The following is a 22,397-nucleotide window of genomic DNA, read 5'->3' on the forward strand; positions in this document are numbered from 1 at the left end:
TCCAATGAAGAGAAGAGCAGATTTGTTTGGGACCAGGAGAGTAAAGAAAGTTGCCATCGAATATTTATTTCCTTTCCTGAGCTTTGCCTTTTAATTTTCTTTCTTTTTCTGTGGCACAAATTCTACAGTGCATTACAGAAAGGACAGCCGGTAATTCCACAGCTCGGATTCATGGCTGGGAGAAAGTTCTCCTACAGTGCCTCCTTCAGGCCAAACTGCCAGGAACAGAAACATTATTAAATTGGCTTGGAATAGTTTGCTTCAGAGTGAATTTGTACTACAGGAACATTATTGCAGACAAAATGCAATAAAAAACAAAAGTCAGATCTTTGATCTGTGCAGATAAATATTTTTGCTATGTCCTCTGACATGTATGTTCTACATAATCCCTCCACATAGCAGAAGCATGTACTATCTGGGATTCAACTACTACACACATGACGCTGTTTTAAATGCTTTGCACATGTCATTTCATTTAACTCCGAAAGACAGCCCTGTGTATCGGGTATTTAATCACCATTACCCAACTACAGAAACAACACTCAGGTTAAGAAACTGGCCCAAGTTCACATAGATATTAAAAGGCACAGCCGAGATTAAAACTCAAGCCATTGAATTCCAAAGTCCACACTTTTTCCCTGTGCCACACTGCAGGTGTTAATAGTAGGAGTTAACACTTCTCAGTTTCCTTGTATCTTTACCATAGAATTAGCCAGATATTACTTAGAAACGATTTGCTGATGCCTAAACTTTCCCTGATGCATCATCCTAAGAAGCCTTTGGCTGTCCATCCGACTTCAGCAGTATCAGGAGTCCTGGGGGCCTTGAAGGACTGTAATTATGTCAGTGCTTCCATACATAATTTATCACTTGAACACTGCCCTGCTGAGAACGTCCTAGACCTCCAAATTTTGCCTCTGTTCTGTCATTCTCGGAAGCCCTGAAAGAAAGATTTTTTTTTATGCAACAAATAAATTCTTTAGCTTTTGATTGAAAAAAAAATGCAAGGCTATAATCTCTTTTTGCCTCAAGGTTAAATCTTTCCATATAATTGGAGTGTTTTACACGAAGAAAAAGGTTAATCCATGCCATGTTTACATACATTTTTCAGATCTAAAGCTTCAGGATTGTATCTTTTTTTTTTTTTTTTTCTGGCATGGAAGAACAGTTGAGAATAATGGTCAAATATCATGAAGATGCTCTGAAAATTATTTTTAAAAAGTACCTTATAAATGTTACATAGTTATAATTATTATTGCCACGGAAGTTTTAGGGTTGGAAAAATATAATTATGATAATATAATATTCATTGGTTCTGTATGGTGCTTCCCTGCTATTTAAGACATTTCATAATTTGCTCCCACCCAGTCCTTCCAGCTTTATCCTTTACTCTCCACATACAACAAATGTTCATTGGCTACGCCCATCACGTTGTTGTTCTAAGTGGTGATGCTGAATGTTCATTGTATTTACTAGCTCTAACCCTTTGTAGGGGCTATTCGCTTATCTTAGATGATACCACCTCCACCACGTCTCATTCAAACTATTACACAGACTCCCTCCTTCCTCAGATCACAGATCAAATCCACCTGCGTGCATGCTGCCTTCCCCGGTCCACAGTGACCTCTCCACCTGCCCTCAATTCCAACTGCACTTGCCATCCAGACTACCACCAGCTCTCACTGACTTGTCACAGTGTTATGTGTGTTTGTGCATCCGTCTACCCCTAGAGAAAGTAGAAGGCACACTTAATAGGAGTGATTGGAGAGAATTTCATCAAGGACTACTTACAGAAGTGTAGGCAGTACAGAGGACGCCAGCAAGGAATGATGAGGGACAAAGGCAACTAAATGAAATCCTTAACTACCCCTAGGACTGAGGAGCAAGAGCAGGAAGCAGGTACTGTAACCAGGGGGGAACAGTAGCTTAGGAGAGAGGTTTCTGAGAGGAGATGTGGCCCTGGTAAAGGAATTCAGCCACCAGCAAGAGGAGGCCCAGCAGGGAGGGGGCCAGGAAGGGACCCAGGTCTCCTGCTGGTCTTCCCCTGGACTGAAGGGTGCAATAGATGCAGTGTGCAGAGTCCATCCTGCCAAGACCCGGAGCAGGGAGGAAGGGGATGGGTGTTCAGAGAACGGGCAGCTCAGTTTGCATGTCTTGCTTCCTGAACTGAATCGATTGTAATCTCCATTGGTTCCCATCCTTTGTCAATCAAATATGAATCAAATACTGACTCTCAGGTTGCACCAAATCTGTAACAGGGAAGGGAGTGAGTGTTTTCCACGGGGTCTGAGTAGACAGTATCCGGACTCCTGGATCTTGGAAAGGCTTCCAATTTTTATCTTCTAGATCTAAGATCACCTCCCATCCTCTGTGATGATAGTTCTGTTGTGTCAATTCTTCCCTGCTTGATAAGCACTAAAAACTAATCCAGGAGTGTCTTTAATTTAGAAAATAGGAGCTGGCTATTTCTCTAGCTAGGCTAACATATATATGCATAATTGTTATCCAACATCATTGAGTCATACTTTTATCTGAGGAAAACAATTAGTAAAGATGAAATTTAAGCACTCCTAAATCACTTAGTGTTACTTTTTAAAAAAGGAAAATGAAGAGCAACTGTTTTGGAGAGATGTTTTTGTGTATTTCATGCATTGTTTCTCATTGGTGGCAAATATGACCAAATATACAAATAAGGCAATTTGTCACTGAAATATAGCTTCTGAAAATTGTTTCTTTTTTTTTTTTTTCTCATTCTAGAGTCCAAAGGCATAGACAATTATTTCTAATCAACCATTTTGTGTCAGGCCATCAGAAAAATAGCTCAGTTAGATAGTATCTATTATAATTTTTTTAAAGTATACTTTTTTATTCTTATTTCTAAGTAACAACAAACAAAAACCTGGAGCTACTAAAAGTGAATCTTTTGACAATAACTTGGTAACAACACTCCCCTTCTTCTTCTACATTCGACGCAGAATTGCATGGGCACTAATAACTGAACAAATTCCTGCAAGTGAAAGAATAAATAAAGGAAATTCTCCAACCCTCTCTCACTGCTAGAAATCTCATTGCCAATCTATACTCCTGCTACAAAGTTAATCTCCTCCTACTCTCTTATTGAAGATGGAAACAGCTGAGCAACCAGCTCTGTTCACATGATAATCTTTGAAGTGACCCCCGACAGCCTTAACAAAATAATGAAAGGAGTCTTCATATCTTTGATAAACCTACTTACAGGAAGACAAGCTGTCAAAAATGAATCAATTTGCTTGTTTCCTAATCCTCCACATCAATGTCATTTCCATCCCCTCTCTCCACCTCAAAAAAGTCCAGGAAGGCCAGGGACCTGGTTGGTCTCCATCTCCCATTGGTTTCCCGCTGTCATCAAGGTGCCTAGCACATAGTAGGAACTCACCCTGTAGTTCCCAAAGTGAACAGAAATCCACCATGAGTCACCTACAGCAATAGCCTCACTCTAAGGATATATGACCCCACTGGTAGAAAGCTATCCCTAAATTATAATGATTAGGACAATAACAAGGATAATAATAATGATGATAATAAAATGCTTCCTGAGTGTCATGGTTTGTTCTATGTGCTTTAAGGTAACCCCCAAAGCAATCCTATAAAAGTCCTATGAGGTAGATATCATTATTATTCCTATTTTACAAATGAAGAAACCAAAGCATGGAGAAGATGTCTCATTTTTCCTAGATTATGAGTAAATAAAGGGGGAAGCCAGGATATGAACCCAGACAGAGAAACACTAGAGGAAAACCTCTGAACTTCTAACCGTAGTGCACCTGCTTATCCTCCTAAAGAAAGTGATGCATGCCTTCCCCAGACACTATCTACGCTGCTTGCATTTCAAAGAAAATGGGTGACTAGTTGGATTCGTTTTTAAAAGTTTTGAAATCATATCAACTTAGAAATGTGTTAGTTCTTCACAATCAGATGAGTAATAAAAATATAAGGCTCAGCTGTCTTTTCCAACATTGATAACGCACTGCAAATTGTCTGTTACTTTTCTTATCCTTACAATCATCGTTCAACTACTGTGTTTTTATCAGGACCCACTGAGTTCAGAATGAAAGGACAAAGTAGAGATGTAACACTTGATGATTAGAAAATAGAGCACAAATGTGTCTAGTTCCTAAGAAGGAGAGAAAAGTAGATAGGTGGTCTCTCCCTCTTACCAAATATTCTTCCTCTCATGTAACTTACAGAAGAGAAATTGTTTTTTTTCTCCAAGACAGTAGATGTCTATTTACAAAAAGTCCTCCCAGAAAGTAACAAAGGCATCACAAGGATACAATTTCCTCTACAGCTTGGCCCAGGGTTTAGTGGACAGTGAGAATGAAGGGAAATGAAAAACCCCAGGATAACAGACAGGGTGAGAGGCGGAAGAGATGATTCAGTACAACTTCTCTATTATTAAAAAAGCACTCTTGTTCCTATAGAAATTTCCTGCATTGTATTTGGGTTTGAGCCACATTTCCCGTTTACTTTCTTTTGAAAACATTATTTATTTGTGGGCCCAATTCCTCATTCTTGTTTTCTTCCTAAATGTTGAAGAAAGCAATGACACATGTAGAGGTCTTCGGTGCGATTGCTTGAAAGTCAAAGTTGAGTTAGAGAAAAGAATAAATAACTCACAAAGATGAAAGGGAACAGAAGAGCTTTATTTAAGTTCTCCAAATACAAGTTGAAAGGGGAGGAAAAGTCACTTTAAATCCACAAATACACGATTCAAAACAAGTAGCCATGTATCTTATGCTAGGTTAATACACATGTTTAAGCAGAAGCAAGCCGATTCAGAAAAGTTTTTAACTTCCCCTTGCAAGGAACATTGTCTGCCTTTGTCGTCAGCATCAGTTAGCTGTACTTGCCTCAAGTCAATGAGTGTATCACAGACTTTTCTGCCAGAATATTCCTGAAGGAGTAAGACAGCAAGCAGCCCTGTGAGTGTTCCTAGGGTGCGTTCTCATAGCACTCACTACAAGCAAACCATTTTTTGAAGATTGAGCTTTATATGTTATGCATATAAATTTAGCATTCAGCGCCATGATATAGATCTTGTTTTAGCACAAAGTATTTTCACCAAAAATAGATCTGCGTAATACTAATGCTTCAAAAAGATTATTGTTATCTACCTACGATTTTTCCTATGCAACACTAGGAGCAAGAGAATCAGTTTAGAAGCATAGTCTAGGTGACAGCTTAGTGGAATATTTAACATTATCTCTATTCAACACAGAAGCATCCAAGGTTAAATATGGTGGAGGACCACACAAATAAAGGAAGCCTGCTCACAACTAGCAAATAGATTTGTGCACTAAATTACTTCTGCTTTAACCTCTAAAAAGCCATGCTAAGGGGCAGCTTACCTAAAAGTGATTAGCATGAACAAAGAAAGTGAAGCAAATTTGGCCTCGTAAACCATAAAGCCCAGAGGTTAATCACCTACATTTCTCTTTCTGCAAGCCACTAACTAGCAAGCCTGGTTAACACACTTATCATTCCAAGTTCTTCAAACTTTTACCATTTTTCAAAGAGTCTTTCTGTTTACTTTCTGTAGCCAGCCATCACTAGCAAAGTTCTCCTTATCTTTTACTCAAAACGCTCTGAAATGTCAGTGTGTTACACAAAAAAAACAAAGTAAGTCACTAAGTTTTTCTCTTCACACACTTTTTCACCCATTTTCCTAAACATCCTTGCCACATGGATGATACTGAATGTGCAATATTTTTCTCAGGGAGTCGTGGAAAGCACTAAACAGGAAACCGTACTAAAATGCAACAGTGTCTAGAAGTTCAGAGAATCTTAAAGTAAATACATTTACCTTAACAAAAGCAGGAGATCCTTCTACTTTTTACCCAATCCCTTCATTCCTTATCTTCATTCGTAAAAGAAAAACCACACTTCATGTCAGAAACACAACTTTGCAAAGCAAGCACTAAAAATGAATCTACACCTGTACTCTTGCCCCAGCACTTTATATTGCAAATGTCCCGCCTGTATTCCCGGATCCTCTGCTAAATGGTGAGATCTAGGAGGGCAGGAGTCACCTGGGACTCACTGTCACCTCCACTCTCTGGCTCAATAATGTGCATTAAAATGTCCAACCTTGACTATTAAGTGGACTGGTCTTCCTCTTTCATTTCTAATTTGACTCAAAGATCTCCTTGTTTTGACTGTGCTCATGTGCTTTCTTCAGTAAAATAAGTTGGGGGCATTGGTTTGGGGAATAGGAGTTTGCAAAACCAGCAACAACAGTAATTACTGCTAAGTGGTAATGGGGAGAAGACACCAAGTTTGAGGCCAATCACAAAGTCTGCTCTATTGGGAATTGAACGATCATGTAAACTTACTACTGAGAAGGTAGAGAAGGAGATTGGTTGTCAGAAAACCTGGGTCCCACTTCCGATGAGAGAATTAATATTTGAAAAGTTTTACAAAAATGTATCTGATACCTAAAGAGCACTACACATGTTAGTTATCACTGTTATATCACAGTTCCTTCTGGGTACACTCTTGTCTTTGAAAATTCCTTAACTTTATTCCTTGTTTATTTCCACTCACCATGATATCCTAGGATTAATGACATAGTGTTTGTAAAGTGTTTTGAAATCCCCGAAGTGTTATAATCAGCCCAAGTACCATTTTATTTATGCAAACTGTGTCTACCCAGCGAGTCCACTTAAATATCTAGGATTGGGAACTGCTGTCTCATAAGGCTTAATAAATGATTCCCTCTGGCTCTAAAAGCAAGTACTTTTTCAATGACAATGGGAGAGAAAGCAAAGGAATTGCTCTGTGGCATCTGTTGTGTAACGCTTTTCTAATGGCACATCTCGATAAATGCATGAGAGTCCTTGGAGAGTTGCAGCACACAGTGAAGAGAGAGTGGTAAAAATCCCAGTATTTCTGAAAAGGAAGGCGAGACAAGTGAAAGTTAGAAAGGTCCCCACAGTTTACGTCAATAAAAATCAACAATGATGCATTCCAGCCCCTACTACCCTACACACAATGGCAGCTTTCTAGGGTCTCTGATGGGAGACAAAATTATACAGGAAGTTGAAATGGGGGTGGTGAGGAGGTGGTATACAAGGAGATAGAAGAGGGGAAGATAATATCCTATAACTCAGAACCCAGGAAATGAGATAAAATATACTGTGTGAACTGCCTGCACCAGTCCAAAATAACAATTTTAAAATAGAGTAAATATTATTGTACCCCCGTTATGTGCCTGGTGTGACCCATATATTCAGATATTTAGTGAAAATGGAGGATTAATGAAGCTCAGTCAGGTTAAGCAACTTTTAAAGGTTAACATAGCTAATAAGTAGCAGAATGAGATTGCACCTAAGGCAGGGAACTCCAAGCCCAGTGAACTTTGCACTCTGCCTGATACCTCTCCATGTGATGGAGACAGCCTTTGACTTCTTAAACCAAGAACAGGGTGCTCAGTGGGAAGGACTGGCTTACAAAGGCAGCAAAGTCCGTAAGTCCACAAGTGAGGACGTGCCTCTGCCGATGGCTTCCTGAATGACCCGAGACAGGGTTTTTAATATTGTTTCCTGTCTAATAAGCTCTTCGGGATACTTAAAAGTGAATGAAATAATCCATGGAAAACACTTTCATCTTCCAGTAAAAATGCTCTAGGAGCAATACTAGATATTATCATTTAACTCATCTAAATTGATGGAAAGAAGGTAAAGTTGCCATCTTTATAAACTTATTCAACTTGCCCTCAAATGGAGAAATTCCCCAAAATGTTTTCTAATGCCACGTTTTTGATGGAGCTATTTAGTCTTGCACCTGCATTTCGTAACTTTTTGTCTCATTGCATTTGAGTAGGCTTTAAAAGCATTCTCAAAACAAATTTTTTAAATTAGAATTTTCTGCACTTCTGTTGTAGGCTGGGAATACTTGACAGTGAAAACCATAGGAAGCGAACTGATGATTTACCTCCAAGTCGTCATCGGGGATAGCTCTTCTCCACTTTATGTTCCACCTGATGTGTTCATAGGCATTGACTACAACTTCGATTGCTTTCGGACAAGAATGGCAGGCCTGAATCACCTGTAGAGGAACAAGAGAGTTGCATTTATTCAACGCATGCATGTGGTTTACTCATTCGGCTCACAGAGACATCAAGGATTTGCCAACCTATTACAGTCCCTGGAACCCTAGAATGTTTTTGAGATGTCTCAGGCCTTTGAGTATTCAAACATGCTGCCACCATGGTAGATGGGCAGATTAATAAAATCAGACCAACTTCCTTCATTTTCCAGGAGCAAGAAAAAAAGAGACGCAGACAAAGAAGAATTCCCTTCCCTGCCCATAACTGAAGCAATTTAGAGAGAAGCTGGCCACAGAATACACTTCCAGCTCCCTGGGAAACTCGTCTAACTCTACAGAAAATTTCATTATCAAAACACTGAATGTTAGTAGAAGAACTTAGTTCTACTGGTGTCCACGAGAGCTACAGAGTAACATGCAAGTTGACCACCAATACCTTCCCGGTCCAATGCTTGAAGAGCACTGAGTCACACACCAAACCACACTGGTTGGTATTTTAACTTTCATCAACACATAAAAGATGACACGAAATTTAATTATTTCACCTGCACTCTCTGTTCAATAGTTCATTGTCTAACCTCAAATACTGGCACGTTGAGTTAAGAAGGCCAACGTTTCCCTCAGGAGACAGAAAGATTTAGCCTTAGATTTCAGACCAAACTGGATGTTCATACACTGAACCAACTTTTGATGTCGCCACGGAGTTCAAACCTACCTGATTGATTAATCAAGCAGTGTTTATTAGGGTACAAGTGTGAGAATATATAATAAATAGCCAAAAATAAAACACACTGGTATCTCATGAAAGGCTTAGCACAACAATAAGAGGCAAAAACACATACATGAAGTAAGACCAATATTTAAGTGTATTCTGTATATTTAAGTGTTACTTTATATGGTTTTAAAAATAGGAACTTTAGATATTCCAAGAGGGAGAGCTGTGTGGGTTGGGGCTAGTCAGGGAAGATTTCTTGATTTCTTGGGATTTTCTTGAGATGAGTGTGACTTAGTTCCAAGGTGGTGTGAGTGTGCCCTGCGCCTGCCCACATGCACTCATGCACCTGTCCACATCAGAACATGTAACAATTATGCTGAAAGACAGGTACTTCAAGGGGAACAACAACATTTTTCTTCCCTTTCTCCTTCCTGTCCACACAAACCTGCTCCTTAGATTACTTCTTTTCCACTGCTGGCATAATATGGCAGGTGGGACCCATACCTGTTTCTACATCATTTTTAATAATAAAAAGTCCTCCAGTCATTCTGACCACAATAAATAATAATAAAAATGTTCATTTTAACTGAAGAGTTGAAACTTCAAGTGTTATTTAAAGCAAAGCATTCCCCTTTCCTGTAGGCCTGCTAGAGGCTGGAAGCCCACAGTGGGAAAGCAGTTGTGCCCAGTTCCTGGTACTGAACTCCTGAAACCTTTGGAATATCCTGAGTGATAAGAGCATCTTTGGTTTTTACTTAACAAGCCCCTTTCAGCCAGAAAGACCAAGCCCTGGTTAGAGGATTGGAACTTCCAGCAGCATCACCCCCACCTCCAGGGAGAGGAGAAGAACTGGAGATTGAGTTCAATCACCAGTGGCCAATGATTTAATCTATCATACCAGTATAATGACATAAAAATCCCCAAATGATGGGATTTGGGGGGCTTCTGTCAAGTGCTGGAAAGGTGGTGTGCATGGAGGGGGCATGGCAGCTCTCTGCCACCCTTTCTGAGACCTTGCCCCATGCTTCTCTTCCATTTGACTGTTCCTGAGTTGTGTGCTTCCTTTATAATAAGCCAGCAAACCAGGGCCAGTAAGTGATACGCTTTCCAGTGTTCTGCAAGTCATTCTAACATATTATCAGGGAGGGAGTTGTGGGCACCCCTAAATTTGTAGTCAGCCTGGCAGATGTGGGCAACCTGGCCAACACCATTTGTTCCCCCAATTTGGAACACCCAACATTATTGATATGGGCAATGCTCCTCTTCAGATTGGTCTTTCTTTGTTTTTTGTTGTTGTTGTTGTTGTTGTTTTTTTTGAGACAGAGTCTCACTCTGTTGCTGGGCTAGAGTGCTATGGCATCAGCCTAGCTCACAGCAACCTCAAACTCCCAGGCTCAAGCAATCCTTCTGCCTCAGCCTCCCGAGTAGCTGGGACTACAGGCATGCGCCACCATGCCTGGTTAATTTTTTCTATATATTTTTAGTAGTGCAATTAATTTCTTTCTATTTTTTTTTTGTAGAGACAGGGTCTCGCTCTTGCTTAGGCTGGTTTCAAACTCCTGACCTTGAGCGATCCTCCTGCCTCGGTCTCCCAGACTGCTAGGATTACAAGCGTGAGCCACCACGCCCGGCCCAGATTGGTCTTTTACAACCCTCCCACCTCCCCTAAATCTTCTGTGTCCACCAAAGCACCTCCACCTCCTTTCTGCCAAAATCACCCTATTTCAGAAAGTCCTTTGTATGTGGTCTAGTTTCATTTAAACCTGACCCAGCTGGCTCTCCAATGTGACCCACAAATGGTCCATGGGAACCTGCACCTCTGTCCCATCATCAATGAAAAGCACTCCTGACTCCCAGTTTAGTCACCTTTCTTTCTTTTGCAGCCAGACAAGCAGCTCCAGCCACAGACCTGCTCCTTTAAATTTTCTCATCATAAGTTCCAAATCAGTCCCATTTCCCCCCTGAAACTTCAGATGATGTAAATCCAGCCCTCTTCCGAGTCCTCCTAAAGTTCCCATCATTGGGTGTGAAATGAGAACAAAGCCCCCATTAGAGGGGAGGCATGCCTCTGCACTTACACAACTTTCTCCAAAAAATTTTTCTTCTCGATTTCCCAGGCCATCTCGACCTTAACCTATTTGAGCAAAAGATCACAAAACTGGTTTTCTCTACTTCCTTTACTAGTTCTTCGTAGGTGGTCCAGCATTGCATTTTTCCATGCAGGGTATTAAGTCTTAGGATCACAGGTAAAACAGAGACAAAAAGATTATCATCTTAATAACCAGCTAAGTAAGTATGTGTGAGTGAGTGCGTGCGTGTGTGTGTGTGTGTGTGTGTGTGTGTGTGTGCTGTAAAGAGATCAACCTGAATGGAGGGCCCATATCAGGAAAGAACTAAATGTAAGAGCAGGTAAGAATGAGGCAGCTGGCATTGCACCTGCAACACCAGTGCGAAGGAGCTTGGGATTGACTTGACATGCAACAAGAGGCCATTATATATTCTTAACAGAGGGGGTTGTATTCAATCAACTCATTCCATTAGGAAGCCTTTATTGAGCATTGTGTTTAGTACAATGACAGTAATTCTGAGTTTATGACCTGTTTTTTGTCATCAAGGAGTTTATAACCTACTTTGAAGAGAAAAGACATAGATGTTTCAAAGAGTTAGAGAGCAATATAAGTCAGTAAATAATAAAAGACTAACTTGAAGATCATCAAGTGTCCCTTGAGCACCATGAGCAAAAGCACAAAGGAGAAACCGAGCACATCAAGGGCACAGAGCAGTGAGGAGGCTGCAGGGGAGCGTACCAGCTGGCTTCTCAGCTAGTGTCAGCGCCAGTCCTGGGAACGAAGGCACCTGCAGCTGTGAGCAGGAATAGCGAGGCGTGATACTAATCAGACATGAGGAGAAAAGAACACAACTTTGAAGACAGAGATCAAGGACAAATAGGGGTCCCACTGATAGAAATGAGGAACTTGGAAGGGAATACTAATTTGGGAATGGGCAGATAATGAGCAGGAAGATGTTTCATCTGCAGAGTCTTAGTGTCAGTCAAAAATGTACATGACAAGATGCTCCAATGAGAAGGTGAAGATGGAGAGATTTGTGCACCCTCAAAGTGTGTGCTGGTTAAAACTATGAGGCTCAGTAGTCCTCTAAATGGGTATCAATGGGCAAGGTAGAGGATCACGGCTTAACAGCTTCAGAAATCCTAACAGGCAGGAGAGAAGAAGAAGGGGAAAAAAATAGCTACCATTTTTTTTGAGGATTTATTATGTGAGGAACTGTGCTAAATCATCACATAATTTAAGCTTGCTTCATCTTCAAACAACCCTATGATGTTGATCCTATAATTATCCCCATTTCACAGATTTAAGATCAAAGGCTAAGGAAATTTAAATTCTGGGTCATTTAGCTAGTAAATGATAGAGCCAGGATTCAAACTCAGGTCTCCATGACTCCAAAATCAAAAGAAAACCAGACATGTCAGAATACAAGACATCAAATGAAAAGTACGCAAAGTGGGATTCTCACCAGGGCTATGAAGATCAGAGATATGAAGACAAATTAAATACCACCAGATTTGATTAGAAGGTAAGATTAGCAGCAGTTGAGTAGACCAAAGCAGCTCACAACCAGATTGCAGGCAATCAATGGGGGATGGACGGGCAGCTGAAACTAGGGCTGACCCGCCTCATCTTTAAGACTCTTGGTGTGATAGCATGTGGCGTTTTAGAAGTCCAATAAATAACTTTCCCTCCTGAGTTTTAAACCCATTAAAAATAAAATGAAGATGACAATCAGAGATCAGAATGTCATCTTTACAAATTACATATAGTATGTTTAGTTACGGGACACATGGAGCTTCTTACACCCTACCCTCAAATTAAATTTACATCCCCAAACTGCAGGCTTCCCTCTGGCAGATAGGGCTGGTTCCTGGAAGTTAGCCACACAGATGAGCAAAGAATTTAAGTACATCCTCTAGGCCCAAGGTGAAGCAAGCAAACTCAGTTCCTCTTCCCAACTCATCACAATCTGTTAAGTGAGATGAGAAGGGGACAGCGGGTGGTGGGGGGGTTATTTCAGTAAAACTTTCCTCATGAAAACATTAGATGAAGAAAATGACAGTCCTCTAAATAGTACATCAAAACCCAGGTCCAACGGCCCAAACACAATGGGAATTAGTACAACAAGATATAGTGAAATGAAGCAGGGGCATCACAGTGAGGATTACCAAAAAAAAAAAAAAAAAAAAGAGTTTTAAGAATTTTCTAGAGCACAGTTTCAAATCAGGAGTCATGGCCTCATGGAGGACCACATCAACCCTGGCAAACAAGCCAACCAGAGGGCCTCCGCTAGGAGGAAGCAGGTATTTGAGTCAGTGGTGTGTTGGAAAATGTCAGTAACTGACATTCTGGGAAAAAGTTATATGTATATTTATATGTATATAAGTTTATTATAAATTTTACTTATATGAATAATGTATACCCCACAATTTACAAATAATAAAAATATTGAATACTTTTTATTTTCCATTCTATAATCAATTGGTTCTCACAGAATGCTTTCATTGATTTTTGTATCAATTTATAGTATTGACTTGTATTCACAACCAACCTGTGTCTGCAATTGAGGAGCAGATGTAATGTATTATAGCTCCTATGTGAATGCTGGTTGATAGTTTTATTACGCTAAAGAGTAAGATAAAAGTGAAAAAAGGAAGACATATGTTGGAACTTGACTTGTTTATCAAAGATGAGTGACTTTTTTGTTGACATAATAGTTTTCAAAGCATATTTCCTCAAATTTTGTGCTCTTCACAATGTAAGAGCTACAGACACGATATGCTGCACATTTTTATGTTTAATCTGCATTAGTGACATTTTCTCCACTAATTTCTTAAGTCTACATATCAAGAAAACAATAAATCCAGGCCTGCTTAGTAGCATTTGCTGATTTCTGTGGTGTAAATACTCCCATCATGGCCTATTTCAAGCTACTGAAGTGTGGTTGGGAAGAGACTGGCTGTGACACGGCATCATATAGTATTGCCACCATACAGACAACAGATGCAACTAACAGGAGCACAAATCTATGGAGTATAATAATTAGGAAGTACAGAGAAAATAATTAGGAAGTAATACGTTCTTAATATTTTATTACCTTTGTTTTTAGGATGCCTTACACATTTTAAGTTTATATAATTTAGTTTTTAAAAGAAGTTGCAATTTAACAATTAGGTCTTAAAGTTCCTGATGATTTAACAATAACATCTTGTGGGCTACTATGAGCCAATTCCAGCCCACAATTGCTTTGAACTGTTCTCATATTTAAAAAGCACAGGCACAGCCCTCACAGCCCGAATGTATATAATGAAGCTCCAAATCAATGAAGAATTATCCTGTCCAGTGGCTGGGTCCAAATGAGCACAGCATAAATACTTGTTTAATGAAAGCATCCATTCACATACATATTGTGGGCACAGAGCACAAAGTTGTGCTGTTGACCATGGCTTTTTCAGCCAGGTCCAACCAAACAAACAGAAAGCAGTCCTATATCATCAACCCATAAGCGGGTAAGCAGGGAATCCATTGCTAAGGAACCTCTGAAGATTCAGCATCCCTGAACCAACAGTAAGTGAACCTAGAAGGACTTTTATCTGGATAGATGGTTGTTAGAGTGGGCAGGTAATTTTCCAAAACCTTGATCTTGGAAAATTGAGGCAAATAGGGCTGCTCTTTTCTTTGTAGCTAGGATGAGGATGGTAGATAGGTAGACTTTATACGTAGGCAGATATGTAGATGTATGCAAAAGAGACAAACAAAATCTGCAGCTGACTAATGCTTTGAACACCAGTTATAAACCACCATCATAGTATCATACACTGCTAGATGTGCAAGGGACCCTAGACATTATCCAATCCTCCTAATTTGGAGATGAAGAAATTGAACCCTGGGCTTTGTAATTGCCAAGAATTCTCTTATAAATACAAAGATACAAAGCTGCTAAATAATTAATGTGAAAATAGAATTCATCCTAAAAAGACTTCCACACACAGCCTTTCTGGAAGGATGATCCGTGGTGGGAAGTAGGTGGGTGATCACTTGAGGAATCCGAAATAAACATTTAAATATATGAGTTACCAAAACAGAGATGATGATAGCTGAAACCAGTCCAAGGCCTGGATCAAGAATGTACTTATTCGGGAATTATAGAAACAAAAAGCATGGAGAAGTCAGAAAGCTCACCCTGAGGTTTGCACGTAGTTTACGTGGTCCACTCAGAAAACAGACCTCTATGCTCTGCATTAATTCCCAGGCCACACTCACTCATCCTGAAAGCCAAACTTGTACCATGGGTGATTTGTCCCTAGGTTTTCCTTCCCTCTCCCTCCTCACCAACACGGAGAACACAAAGAAACGGAGGCAGAACATACGTGGCTAAACGTTATTCTCCTTCTGCAACATATTACCTACGTCTCATCTAGGGTTGCCAGATGTAGCCAGTAATAATAATGTAGTTTGCCTGGTTAATTTGAATTTCAGATGGAGAACAAGTAATTTTTAATATAAGTGTGTCCCAAATATTGCATGAGACACACTTATACTAAGAGGTACTTATTATTTATCTGAAATTCAGATTCAACTTGAGCATTCAGGATTTTATCTGGCAATCCTATTCTTCAGCCCCTATTCAGAATCAGTTCAAACTAAGTTATGGATACAGGAATGTAATACATTCACAGTTGCAGAGCCTAACTTCACATATTTGGTGCTTCAATTTGCACCTGGAATACTTCTATATATCACAGGAAGATGACTTCTCACCTTTCATTAGGGTAAAAGAATTAGGTGGTTCCAAAGCTCAACTTGCTGCAGTCTTTAGATGCACAAAGTCCACGGCTCCTGCTGCTGTCATTAGTTTTCTCTGACACTCTGACTGCTAAGTTTTCTGCTGACAGAGGACCTGATTCTCAGAGCATGAAAGGCTCCTTTTAGTCTGACAGCTTCCCTGCTCTCTGCACTGGCACTTCCAGATTCTTCTAGAACTAAGACAGCTAGACACACCTTCAGGCCTCAGTACTTGTTTTACCAGGCAACAACAGCAACAACAACAAAAAGACCCTAAGACATAGCAAACTCTTAAATCATCTCTCTCTATATGCTGACTGCCAGGAATGTGAACACCAAATGGCAAGCGACTAGTGTGGACCCCGAGAGGAGAAGTCACTTCCTCCTCTTTGACTTTGCTGGCCTGGAAGACAGAAGCAGCCCAGTGAGCTTCACTGTCACGGGTCTCTGGTGTCTCTATTCCCCCTTCATGGAAGAACAACTGGACAGAAAAGCTCTGTCTGCAGTGGTGACATCTGGAGGAAACTTTAGACATCTCCCATCATCGTCCACCTCCAAAAAGCATAGATGAATATAAGACCTACTAAAAAACAGATTTAAGTCTCCTTGCCACTCTTCCAATCCAAATGCCACCTGTAAGCCACTTCAACAGAGAAATTCTAAAGCTACCTCCAGCCTTATATATTGATATATTTGTGTGCAGAAAGGTATTTGATGATCAAAGGGAACTGCTTGCACCCTGGGCTTCACATACAGCATTGTTCAATGGCAGAAATCATCCTTACTTTCCCCAAATCCTCATGTTACCTTTCCCTCCCCTAGAAAAATGTCTTTCTTGCCCTATAAGAAAACCCAATCTTGGCTCCCTGGAGTGTCGCTTCCTTCTGAATTATGCTGGGAGAAAAAAAATCAAATGTCCTTTTGTACCCTGGAAAGCAATTGCATACCCTATAATTCTTTTTTTCCCCCCTGCTTATGTAATTTATACATTGGCTTTCAGTGAAATACACCCTCCACAAATTTGCTTTGTATTTGGAAGAAAGTATCTTCAGCTCTGACCTTGTTCCTTGTAAATAAGGAAACTGAATTCCCCGTCCACAAGAGAACAAATCACTTTATCTTCTGGATAAATGAGTCAGTCATTTACTTGTCGTAAAGATGACTTTCTCTTTAGAAAGTCGGGCTGTGGACTAGTCGTTCTAAATCACTTTGAAGCATCTGCATAGTAAATTGAATAGTTTTTCTTTAGCTTTCCTTTGGAAAGGGGCCAGCTCTTTTACACAGTCCGTTGAGTAGCAACAAAAATGTTTATAATACCAACCATGTAGCAATAGCCAACTCTATCTTAAATCTCTTTAGCATACAGCCAAGCTAGAGGAAGTCAGAGGAACAAACAAAACTGAATAAGAAAATGCTAACCATGGATAAACCGTTCTTGGCACACATAATTGCATGCCTCTTTTACAGGCTAGTGGAGCCACCAAGTAGTGCCAGGAGGAGAGACTCCTGCACTGGACCAAGAGCACATTGTTGGGAGGGAGGAAAGGAAACACTGACTACCACCACTGGACTCCATGGCTGACACCCCTCACTCACTCACTGCTCAGACAATCCCAAAAATATTCATGTTATTACCTATACTTTTCAGATGAGGAATTTGGGATCTGAGTGATTGAGGGACTTGTTCAAAAATCATACAGCAAATAAATGGCCAGGCCAGGACTCAGACCCATGGTTTTTACCCTCCCCACTAACAACTCTTGGAGAACTGCCTTTGCAAAAGAAGACCTGGTGACCTCTCCCACATTTGCAAGACTTCTTGTCAAAGAATGGAAACTCTGTTTGAAGGCCCATTCTCTGTAATATGGCTCTTAAAAGGAAATAAGTAGAGGGTCTTTTAGTTATTTTCACAGAGACCTATTTCATGCAGTCAGCTAGCAGTGAGTTTCAGCAAACAACTCAACATTTAGTCTCTGGGCAATGACTCACACACATACATTGTCTCTCTTCGTTGGGAAGGTCCTTCTGGGTAAACTAGGCCCAAGAGCACTGATTCTACTGCTCAACAGATGTGTAACAACAAAAATGGTCATAGTCATTATTTCTTTAATGGTTATCATGCACCAAGCACCATGCTAAACACTTCTCAAATACTATCTTGTGTAATTCTCAAAACAACCTTATAAGACAGCCATCATTATTCCTAAAGTGGTAGAACATGTTTTCCTGGCATGTTCATACCCTGTGTGTCTCTCCAAACTTTCTCAGGATGGAAAGGAGCCTTAGACCATAAATATGCACCAGAGTATGCATTGAGAAGTGAGCCACACTAGAGAGATCATTTGTCTTCTAGAGGTTCCACCATGAAGAATGACCAGAACCTAGCGAGATGTGGATAACAAAAAAAGATGGAAGTAGACCAAGGGAGAGATGTTTCTAGACGCAGGATGAGGCTGAATTGAGGAGTGGGAAGAGAGACTATGCAAGGACTAAAAGTGGCCCAAGAGGAACAGGAAAGAAGTGTTTGGCACTATCCTCTGGACTTTCAGCATACTCGTGATATGCTATGAGCATAGGATTAACTTCCTTCTGGTGAAGGAGTGTATCTGAATATTATTGCCAAGGCACAAAGACAGCATATGCCCATTCCAGAGGGGAAGAAACTGAGGTTTGGGAAGTTTCAGTAATTGTTTTAGTCACACTCTTAGCTACATGTCAGGATTCAAGTTTGTATGATCCCAGAGTTCATGTTTCTTTACTCCTGACATGAACAGCATGGCTAAATCTAGAATGAATGAGCTACGGAGGACAAAGCACAGGTAAAAATAAAAATAGAAACAATGTCATATGTAATTTAAAATATTGGGTTGAATGTTCACCTTAGAGGTTGTTAATGTTTATTGTTTCAGCCAAGTCCAGGGTGCCAGAGTATGATTTGGAAAATGAATGCTGCCTAAGCAGTAGACATACATGGCTAAAAGCTATGGATCACTGGACTTTTAATGTAAGTGGTTGACTTTTCCATAGGCTTTAACTGACCTTATTTCTAAGGCTGCAGTATGTACAACAGTTCTGATATGAAAATATGCTGTGAGTCCAAACTTAATGTGAAAAAGTATTTGAAAATTCAAAAATGCAAAGAAGGTGAGAATATACAGCTAAGGGCAAACAGAAACCCTCAACGGTAGACTTCACAGAATATTATTTCAGGCCATTTATGAAACAATTTTTCCTTGAAACTTATAGGGAAAACATAAGGTTCAAACATTCATGATTCTTGGCCTTTTCCAACATATTTGACTAATATTCAGTGGCAAAAATAATTAATAGCTAAAAATTTGGGAGAAATATAAAATTTGGTTTAGGAGGACAGAGAAGCCCTAGGTACAAACTGATACAAGACGTAAAGATTATTTATTTATTTATTTATTTATTTATTATGAAGATGCATATGAGCTATTCTAGGTCATTAGAACTAGAGGATTAGATTAGATAATTTACAAAAATAAAAAAGTGAAAGAATGGGGGCGGGTGGGGAGTGTGTTTCAAAATCAAAGAGATACCCAAGGAAGAGGGTGCTGAAGAATTTGCCTTCATGGAGACTTAAAAATAGGACAAGGGTTCTATTTCTGCCTAGATACTTGAGAATTAAACAAAATGACCTCCTCAGGTCTCTTCTTGTCTTGATCCTTTAAGTTTAATCACATTTCATGGGTAATATGTTATCAGAAAATGCAATGGAAGCCACTAAATTTAAAAGTGCAGGCTCTGGAGCCAGACAGACCTCAGTCTAAATCAAAGGTAGCACTTCTACTACATTTCCCAAACCCATTCACTCCCCAGGATAAACATCTGACAACTTCATCCTTAAGCCCTCAAACTTCCTCTCTGCTTCTCATTGTTCACTTAAAAAAAAAATAGAAGCAATCGCCAAAGACCTTCTACAAACTCCTACCAACACACTAGCAGTATCCCTATGTCTGGGCACACAGGTGCTGCCCTCCCTCCTGTTGCAACGGATGACCTGCCCGGAATACTAAGATCAAAGCCTTCATTCATGCAGTAGATCCCATCCTCTGTTTCCAAATCAAGATGTTACTCCAGTAACCACCACATCAAATTTTATCCCTTTCCTGAAACATTCCCATTAGCCAACCAACATACTATAATATCAGCCACCATTCTCTTCCAGCTACTCCTCCATTACAAGAAAATGACTCAAAATCCTTCACTGTCTTTACTTCCAATTTTCACCATTTCTTTTGACCCATTTCAACCAACCTTTTCTCACCACCATTCCATCAAAGTAACTCATGTCAAGGTTCCCAGTAAAATCCATATTGTCTAGTCCAAAGCCAACTTCTTAGCTCTCCCATTATTTGAATTGTCCCGTATATTTGATCCAGTTTGTTCCACACCCTCCTTTCTGAAACTCATTCTCTCTTGGGTTCCAGGAAAACATTGTATTTTAATTCTCCTCCTATCACAAGATTTCTCTGCAGTCTCTGTTACTGATTCCTTTTTATCTCCCCAACCTCTAGCTGAAGGGCCCAGACCTCTGGCCACTTCTCTTCTCTTTCTATGTTCTCACTCTGGTTGATCTCATCTGGCCTCATGGCTTTATATGTAATATTCATAATGAACTCCCAGATTTGTATCTCTAGCCAGGACCTTTCCCTGAATTCCAGATTTATGTATCAATCCGCCCACTTCACATCCCCAACACACAGCAGAGCTCCTTCTAAACCAGCTCCTCCTGCAGCATCCTCACCTTGGGAAATGGCCTTTCTTAAACAAAAAAAAAGTCTTAAAAATTTCCTCGACTTCTCTCTTCTCCTCACAGTCCACAAATAATCCATCAGCAACACTCATTGGCTCCCTCTTCACAATACACCGGAATCTTACCACTTCTTACCGCCTTCATCATTTCCACCGTGAGTGCAATCCACTCTCATCTCTTGTCTGGATTATGGCAACTTTACCTGCCCCTCACCTCCCACCCGAGTTGTTCTCCAAAAGACAATCAAATGGACACTTTTCGAATGTAAGTCAGATTTTTATATTTCCCGGTTCGAAATCTTTCAATGACTTCCTCTCTCATTCAGAGTGAAACACCAAGGACATTCCCACAGCCTACAAGGCTACATGTATATAATCTGCAAACCACCCACATATATACATACCTCTCTGACTCTGTCCCCCCTTGCTCACTCCACTTTAGCCACCCTGGCCTCCCTGCTCTCCTTCTAAGATGCTCAGTCCTCTCATATCTCAGGACCCTTGCACCTGCTTTCCTTATACCTGGAATGTTCTCCCCACCCTCTCCCCCCAATCAGGTATTCATATGGTTTGTCCCTTCACATCCTTATTTTCTCCAGTCAATTTATATAAAATAGCACACACACAAACACCCCTGCAAAACCAGCATTCCCTTATTTTCTTTGTCCTGCTTTATTTTTCTCCAGATACCTGGTATATCGGAGTATATTTACTTGTTTCTTTGCTGTTTTATTGGTTTTCTGTCCCTCTCCCACTGGAAAGTGTCTTCCATAAAGGTCTTTCTTTGGTTCATTGCAAATACAATAGTGCCTGGCACATAGTAGGTGCTCAGTAAATATTTGTTAAATAAACAAATGAGTGAACTTTAACCACCTACTCTGTGTAACTTCAAGAAAATATCTTAACAGTATTAGCTTTAGCTTTCTCAACTCTTAAATGAGGAAAATGCCAGTGCCTACCTTAGAGGCTGTTATAGAAATAAAATGAAATAATCTGTATAAAGCCTATTTAGAGCTCAACAAAGGATCAATATATCATTATAACATTATTATTTTTTTTATTGTATTCTTCCTCACCTTAATGAATTGGAATTCTCTATAAAAATTTATAAAGTTCCAGGACATTCCTAGTCCTTCAATTAAGCCAAAATAAAAATAAATAAATAAATAAATAAATAAAAAATAAATAAAGTTCCAGGACATTCTGAGTTTTACATGTAATTTTAAGGAAAAATATTACTTAATGTTCCACTAAAACCCTGACAACCAAGAGAAAATTTCTTAATGAGATCATAGGAATCACTGAACCCATCAAAAGTTCTTCAGAATGTTCCCTAGGCTGTCCATCTGGAATTTGCCCTGCTGACTGCAACACCCTCAAATTCTTTTGTGGAGCCTTTCTTCTACCTACCCGTCACCCTGCAGAACTTCAGATGAGTCCTTGACATTCCACCAAGGTAGGAGGTACAATTTAGCTGTGAATTCCGTAAAACTTCTGTCAATTTGTTTTCTATGTCCCCAACATTAGTTAGCTGGTCTATACCTCAAACTCCTCAGATTTTTGGTAATTGAATTTTTAGAATGACAGAGACGCTAGGATCAGTGTTAGCTGATTTGTTTATTTTAAGGTAAAATACATTTCGGCTTCCAAATTAATGACCATCATTATCCCTACACAAAATGCTCCTCTGTGCTCCTATGGCACACTTTATTCCTCTACCTTATCATTTACCGCAGCATATTAAAATTATCTCGTTATTTGTTTATCTGTCCCACTCCATTGTAAGCTATTGAGGATAGGTGCCATGCCTCAGTCACATCAATATTGTTAGCATCTGGTCCCTGCCAGCCCATCAGAGATTACCAATCGATGTTGTTAAAAAGAGACTCTCCACAGTGTGATATTACAGCAATAGATGCTGGAACCAAATTATCTAAGATCGTCTGAGCTGCAGGAACTCAGGC

The 22,397-nt window shown here is 39.9% G+C and overlaps 1 protein-coding gene across 1 annotated transcript in view; it reads right to left on the minus strand.

Annotated features, from left to right (window-relative positions):
• Positions 1–4,672: 4,672 nt before the first annotated feature.
• ASB4 (ankyrin repeat and SOCS box containing 4) overlaps positions 4,673–22,397 on the minus strand; it is a 59,956-nt gene continuing 42,231 nt past the window's right edge. Inside the window, exons 4-5 of the mRNA XM_012757183.3 lie at positions 7,972–8,085; positions 4,673–6,927 (exon numbers count right to left, since the gene is read on the minus strand). Of these exons, the coding sequence (XP_012612637.1) occupies positions 6,739–6,927; positions 7,972–8,085 (303 nt within the window). The 3' untranslated portion in view covers positions 4,673–6,738. The remainder of the gene's footprint in view (positions 6,928–7,971; positions 8,086–22,397) is intronic.

This window comes from Microcebus murinus, chromosome 9 (genome assembly GCF_040939455.1).
Source record: "Microcebus murinus isolate Inina chromosome 9, M.murinus_Inina_mat1.0, whole genome shotgun sequence".
Classification (NCBI taxonomy): Eukaryota; Metazoa; Chordata; class Mammalia; order Primates; family Cheirogaleidae; genus Microcebus; species Microcebus murinus.